Below are 7638 nucleotides of genomic sequence, written 5' to 3'. Positions count from 1 at the left end.
GAAAAAAATCACTTAAGTCCCAGCTCTATATTAACTCAATCTTATTGAGAAATCAAGCCCGGAATTAACCAAAGGATGGGAATAGTTAGGGCGAAGGTTACGCATTTGAGGGCTTCACTGCAATAAATCCGATAGTTATTCAAAGAACTTCGGCCAGTTTGTGAACTTCTGTAGCACTCAAGTAGGAGTTTTGAATAATGAGCTTATTCTAGTGCACTATTCGGGCATAAGGCATTGTTCTGTCTAGGCCTTTAACTTAAGGCAAATAAATGCAAGTCGTCATCCATGAATTGAGTTTCATTGGAAATCTAGCCGGCATTGTTGCCACCCTATTTATTATACCCATGGACAATGGGGGGAATAATATGAAAATTCCGAGCGAAAGAGGGATTTGCTGTAAATCGCTCAGAATTCTGAAACTTAATTTGAGACAATGGGGGCCAATTAAGCCTTAGACGGGCTGCAGGTGGTGAATAATCCACTGCAAATACTTCCATTTTAAAGCCCTTTTGATTCGAACAGACAACTGGGGCGAAAGGGGCTGAATTCAGGTGATTTGCATAGATTTTCCGAGCGCAATACTTACAAGCGTTATGCTGGAAGGCGGACGATCCTCGCGATTTTCGCATGTAGCACCCCTTAAGACACGGCAGCGTCTTGAAGATCAAACAAAGCCCATCTCGGAACCTGGTGTTCATGTAGCAGTAGATGATCGGGTTGTAGCAGGCGTGCGACATGGCCAAACCGTGGAATAATATGTAGATGTATGGTTTTAGTTCGATGCCAATCTGGTCTTGAAACAGCTGAAAAATTCATTGATCAATTGTAAGACGCTGCCAAAAATTGCAGAAATTAGCAAAGTGTCTTCTAGTCAGTTATAAAGAAAGTTGCTTTCTGGCAAACTGGAGAAATCGACAGTCAGAGAACTAATAAAAGAGATTTGTCGGTTTTAAACGGCAAAAGGAGGAGACTATTAGCTGAAAAATTGCCAAAAATTGTAGCATCCTTTGAGGAACTTGAAACTCACAGATCGAATAGAGCTGTGTGTTCCCTATTAAATGCGTTACAATATAATGTTAGAGCTATTTTCAATTTTACGTGGCATTTTTGTAAACATCAAGCTTCCGAACTTTTATGGCTAAAATGTCGAATGACGAATCACCAATAAAATAAGCTGCAGGAAGTCAGGAAAACTGGCGAACAAAGCGACAGTTATTGAATTTATAAAGGAAAGGTTTCTTTATTTAACAGAACAGAAAAGAGCCTCTTAAGTAATTTGAGCTTTGGGAAGGAAATTTTAAAATCAAACCCGCCGAAGCTGTTGAAGAAAAAATGCAATTTCATTCGGGTGACTTGAAAAATTGCAGATCTAAGAATCCTCCATCGAAAAATGCAAAACAGAATTTACTGGTTGTTCTCAAATTTGAGTGATCTTTTTGTGATTTTTAGTACATAAACCTTCGAAACTTTGAGGGCTCAAAAAAAAGCTGCAGAAAATCAGGGGAAAATAGCAAACAAATCTATCCTTGGAAGACTAATAAAGCAATACTTTTTGTGTTAAATGCTTCAAAGGAGAGTCGCTTATCCGGACTCCGGAGGAAAATTATTGAATTAATCCCACTCACCTGAGGGAACGCAAAAATGGCAGTTTCATACATTAATGTTTATAAATTTTGCAAAAATTCTAGAATTTTTTAAACACACATAATAGAGCTATGAGTTCTCTATTAAATAAGATTGCAAGCAATTACCTGCTAAGACTCAATTTTGAATTACAATTTTTTAAACAGAAACTGAAATGTCGATCTTCAAGTCTCACATCAAAGAATTTGCAGAAAATCAGGGAAAAGTGCATCCAAACTGATAATCCTTCATCAAATCAAATTAATATTTCTGTACTAAACGGTGCAAAGTCTCTCAGCAGGTCTCAGGTTTGAGAGACAATTTTCTAAATCAAACCCATTCAATTTGAAACTTTTGCAAAAACTGTAAAATTTTGCTTACAAACCCTTGTGCATATTCTCGATTAAATGAGCTATTCAAATTTCCTGGCTAGTCTCAATTTTGATTTTTTAAGCAAAAACCTGCTGAACTCTAAGGGCTCCACGTTGGAACTGCTAATCTCAAATATAGAAAGTTGCAGAAAATCACCGAAATTGGCGAACACATCGGTGGTTTCCCAACTAATCAAGCAAAAGCTTCTTGTAAAAGGTGGACGAAAAAAAGCTGTTTGGCTAGTCGGAGTCTTAAAAGGGAATTTTTTAACCTCACCCGAACCATTTGATAACAGCAAAATCGCAGGAAAATCGAAAAATTGCCAGAAACTGTACAAATATGCGCTCGCATTGAGACTCTTCTACAAACTTTCCGGCTGCCCGCAATTTTGAGAAAGGAATTTTAAATTCAAACCAAACTTGGGGTTAAAAATTGGACCTTCCAGTCTCAAATGAAAAAAATTGCAGAAATTCAAGAAAAAGAACCGACAAATCGACAGATTCTGCATTAACAAAGCACACAAGTCTTTATTATATGGTAGGAAAGAAAGTCTCTTGTCTGCTCACAGTTTTGAGAGATTTAAAAATACCAAATCAGCCCGACTTGATGAAAGAAAATTTGTAGTTTCAAGCGTCAAACTGGAAACTCAACAATCATAGATCGCAAAAATTTGGCTGTTAAATGATGTGAAGAGACCTTTAGCTAATCTCAGTTTTGTCGGACAAATTTTAAATTGAAACCCGCCCGACCTGCAAGAAGAATAGCAATTGCAACTTGAAAAATGATCAAAGATTGTGCAATTTTGTGAAAATTCTATCCTTCACAGCACTAATAGATCAATGTGTCTTCTTTTAAATTTCGCTACAAAAATTCTTGCGAGCAAATCGCAACCACCACAACAAATTGACTTTGGAGTTAAAGCCTTCCATTCAATCAATTCACTCTAAAACCCATTTAGGGAATTCCTGCCGGTCTAATTAATAAAACGGACTAAAGTGATGTCATTTACCGGTCACGCAAATACAGCAGAACAGTTCAATTAATCGCACCCTTAGCCCTTAGCCAACGGACCGTTTATGATAAAGTTATGAAACTACCCTAAGGACTTTATCAGCTGGCTAAATGGTTGTTTCAATTATTTGCAAATTTGACGGCCATTCATTTGAATCAATTGCTTGGAAAGGGTTTGAGCTGCTGGCTGCTGCCCTTTTTCTTCACCAAGGGTGAGTTTTACTCGAGCGCAGACAGTCGATAATCAAACTGAATTTACAGCTAATCCAGGGCATCCCAACCAGGTAATATACGGCCCTTAAATTTGCCGTAGAAAGGGAATTTGTTTGAATGCAGACCTTTGGGAGATTTATCCTTTCTAGTCTGTTAGAGTATTAAGCGGTGCTGGCGATAAATCGCCAGTCCAACTGATTTCGCTGCAAAGAATCAAGGAAATTAGTGTGCTGAGATTAATTTTGTGATATTTTTGGTGGGGAAAGCAATATGAGTAACGAGGCAAAAATGAGCGAAATAGCGGCAGTAGTTAATAACAATTTCCCTATTTAATTAACTGCGATTATGGCCATAAACCAGCAAATTGTCGACAGACGACATGGAACAAGCCTCATATATCACCCTAAAATGTCCGTTTTAACAAAGCGTTTATCCGGAGAAATGCATTCCTCCTCATTAACGGATATCACCGAAGATCTGAATATATCCCCCAATAACGAACTGGGGATGTTTTGGGGAAATTGCAGGTTCTATTAGATATTTCAATATTTATTATTTGGCAAAAACGACTATTTTCCTGCACGTTTCAATTGTACGAAAATTTCCAAATTTCCCAGTGCTTGAAGGGTGATTTGGACGCTATTATAACAACCAGCAGTTTGCGATTTAACATCGATGGTTCATTTATTTAATTAATTGCCAATATTCTAATTCGCTGGCTGGTTTTATCGGCGAAAGGGAATTGCGGATGAATTTTTATTAAATGAATTGAAAATTTGGTAGAAATTGTACGAAAATTTCAGTGAAAAGTGATTTCAGGGCAGCGCTAGAGAACTAGAAGAAAAAAGAGCCCTAGTGTGCACCATTGATGAACATAAAACCTTTTTTTCTGCTAAAAAATGCTCAAAAATTGAATGTATAGTTTCAGTTTAACCGTCTTGGCATGCACAGGGTGACCGATTAGAGTAGGGGCTTGAATTTAGAGCTTCAACTTTCAAAAATTGTCCAAAATGACTTGACAAAAGAGTCGAGACTCCTTCTGTTGATAGAGGAACGAGTCCTCTATTCAACCAGGTCTAAAGCAATTTCGTACGAAATCTGGTTTTTGAGTAAAGATTTTTCAAATGGAAACCTGACCCATATTCAGAAGGTTTCAGAAATCTCAAATTTAAAAACTTGTAGGCAGTCAGCGAACAGTGCAAACAAATCAAAACTTGTAGAACTAATGAAGCAATGATTTCTGCATTAGCTGCTGTAAAAGAAGGATCCCTGGCTTTATCCAGTTTTTGTAGGTGAATTTTTTAATCAAACGCCTCGAGATTGATAATGTGAATTTTATGCTTCAAACTTCAAAAAATACAAAAAATTGCCGGATTTTTCAAAGAACTTCACATGAATGTGGCAAATGGAGCAACATGTTCTTTATTCAACCGCATAAAAATGAAGTTTCTGGCTAAAGCCAATTTTGAGTGAGAATTTTCTAAACAGGAACCTGCAGAACTTCAAGATATAACATCTGCTGTTACAAAACTCAAATGTAAAACTTTGCAGAAAATCTGAGAAACCCGGGAGCACATAGACAGTTGCAGGACCAAAAAAGCCAACATTTTTAAAATTAAATGCCACAAAAAGTCTCTAAGCAAGTTTTGAGAATATTTTTTTAAATCAACCCTGCCCAACCTGATGGGAGTAAAAACGCAACTTTATACCTTAACTTGAAAAATTCCCCAAACTTGTACAACTTTGCAAATTAATCCACATTTACAAAACAAATAGAGCGATGTCTCCTGTATAAAACCAAGCAAATAAAATTATGCCAACTAGTCTCAATTTTGAGTAATTTTTTGTTATATAAAACCCTATTTTTTCTACACTTCTGGTATTCATCAGCCAGTTTCTGGACAAAGGCTGCGGTCGAAATACCCCAAAATTGCTCCAGCTGGAAAAGCGAACAAATTTACCAGGAATTATTCGCAATTCGCAGTAAAACTCTTTTGTGGATGGAGCGTATTTTCCATGATTTCTCTTCAAGAATATTTGCAAAATAATCTGCTTTTACGTGACGGTGTGTAAGTATTCAAAACGAGTGCTTCAAAGCAGCCCGGAGTTTTTSAATGCTTTCCAAATTTCCGGTCGGATGTTCGCTCTATCGTAAAGTTGCTGACAATAYTTAAAGGCCGCTTATTCTGGTCTTATGTGAATCTTCTAATAAAACTCACCATGTAAAGATTGTAAGGCAGCCAACACATTGTGAAGACCAGCACCACGGTGATCATCATCTTGATCATCTGCAAAAATATTAAACATTTTTACTGAAGTTTGTGCATTTTATATAAGCATGATGATAAAGTCTCATAGGTCCCAAACCTGCTGAAAAACTGCTGTATTTCGTAAATTAACATGCATAAAGCATATCTGTGGATACTTAATATTCATTAAAATCGCCCGGACTAGTTAAACAAAAGAGCGGAAACCGCATAAACTAATTAAAATTTAAAAAACCTTCACTTCAATCCCGCGCCTGAAAAATACCCGATGGGAAATCAACGAGTTTTGCAACCAACAAAAAAAATCATCAAGATCTTAAACAAGATCCAACTTTTCTTGGAGCAAACGCACGCTTTGCTACCGGTTAAATCAGCAGGAAAATTAATCGAAACTCGCTGGAAAATTGAAAACGCAAATATTTATCAAAACTGGCGCTTCGCATAAATGTTTCCATCCATCTGCAGATGTACGCAAACTAACTGATTAAAATAACTGTTGGTGTGAGGATTCCAAGATTCAATACGGTTTTTATTTTTTTACTCAAAAATGGGGCTTTATACAAAAAAAATCAAGAGAGCTTTTTTGTTAGCAATTGAACCAGCAATAGAACGGTACAATTCGTTTTTTGCTAAACCAGTGACGACTATGTTTTTTCTGACCTAAATAATGCGTTCTTGAGTGGATTTGTCAATTTTTGCAACAATTTAGCATTATTGATTGCAACTTTTTGCTCGCTGCTGCATCGCCCTGTATAAACGTAAATATCCAAAAATACATATTTGCTTTGCAACTCCAAAGGCGTAAACTGGAGCGATCGATCCCTGTCTTAAGCGAGCCCACCTTTGAAGGGAAATTGTACTTAATTGACTAAAGGTTTCGAAGAATGTTTCCCTCAACTTCTTCATTAATTTGAGTAGTATCGAGCTGACTTTGCACGATGAATCTCCTCATTGCGACCAGAATCATTAGGAAAAACGTCTTCCTGTTACAATGAGCATGTTTTGCGAAGCTGCACGCCTAAAAATAGATCTGCATTTTCAGAAGCTGGCTGCTGCTGATGCTTCATGCATTATTAATTTCGCGTGATTGAAGCTGCGCCATCCCTAAGACCGCAAAATACTTGGATTTTTCAACCATATTAAGCAAGCATTTTGCTATTTTCCTGAAACATGCAGAGTTCAGGTTTGTTTTCCCGGTGAACGCACCTTTGCAGGGAAAACAGGCCGATTGTCTGTAAGGCGTGAGGGAAAACGCTCAAAGAGAATGCAAAAGTTAACAATGTTCCTTTTAACGACAAGCCAGAAGGAAAATGTGAAACGTTTCGTTCTATTTGTCACGCACTGTGTAATCTAAAAAGGTTCGCTGCGAGCTGGAAAATTTGAATCCAGACAATATATGTGTGTGTGTGAGGAATTACGTTCCTGTCTTTGACAATAAGAGATTCTGGTGATTTATACAGTTCGCGACTATGTTCTAGAAGGATTTTGTTTTCTGCAGTATTAGCAGTAAATTGTGTGAAGCTTGGTCACAAATCAAAGTTTTTTGAGCCGACTGCTCAATTTTCTATGCTTCTTTCTTGCCCTATCTAAAACCATTAAGAGATTTTACCTCTTTTAGTGGTTGAGCGATTTATTTTGATTGTGTTTGCAGAAATTCAATAGCAGGAAAATGCTATTGTTTCAGAGAAAATTTCAGCATGTAAACCGTACTTTTATCTGCCTAGCTCCATTAAGCACTCTTGCTAAGCTCTTTTGGTGTTTTCGCTATTAATTTTTATTCCGTCTTGCAAACCGCGCTCTACTAAAAATCAGCAAGGCACATTTCAAAATTTGCCAAACACTTCTAAAAGCGACGTTCTTTGTTAAACGTTCTGGGTATTTAAAGCATATATTTCTCTATTAAATACCCTTAAGTACACTGTCTTAGCTCTTTTGGTATTTTCGCTATTAATTTTTATTCCGAGTCTTGGAAATCGCGCTCTACTAAAAATCAGCAAGGCACATTTCAAAATTTGCCAAAAATTTCTAAAAGTGACGTTCTTTGTGAAACTTTCTGCGTGTATAAAGCATATATTTCTCTATTAAATCCCCTTAAGTACACTGTCTTAGCTCTTTTGGTGTTTTCGCTATTAATTTTTATTCCGAGTCTTGC

At 37.0% G+C, this 7638-nt stretch overlaps 1 protein-coding gene across 3 annotated transcripts in view; it reads right to left on the bottom strand.

Moving 5' to 3' along the window:
- Nucleotides 1-7638, bottom strand: part of LOC109543971 (RYamide receptor) — a 71502-nt gene that overhangs the window by 13425 nt on the left and 50439 nt on the right. For all 3 annotated transcript variants that reach the window (XM_019913930.2, XM_048668690.1, XM_019913931.2), the window contains exons 5-6: nucleotides 5439-5507; nucleotides 587-803 (exon numbers count right to left, since the gene is read on the bottom strand). In XM_019913930.2, the coding sequence (XP_019769489.2) occupies nucleotides 587-803; nucleotides 5439-5507 (286 nt within the window). The remainder of the gene's footprint in view (nucleotides 1-586; nucleotides 804-5438; nucleotides 5508-7638) is intronic.

Source organism: Dendroctonus ponderosae, unplaced genomic scaffold (assembly GCF_020466585.1).
Source record: "Dendroctonus ponderosae isolate FM_Combo_2020 unplaced genomic scaffold, Dpon_F_20191213v2 Dpon_F_20191213_7, whole genome shotgun sequence".
Taxonomy (NCBI): domain Eukaryota; kingdom Metazoa; phylum Arthropoda; class Insecta; order Coleoptera; family Curculionidae; genus Dendroctonus; species Dendroctonus ponderosae.
Note: the sequence above shows the minus strand (reverse complement) of the source record. Positions and strands in the feature narration are given on the sequence as shown.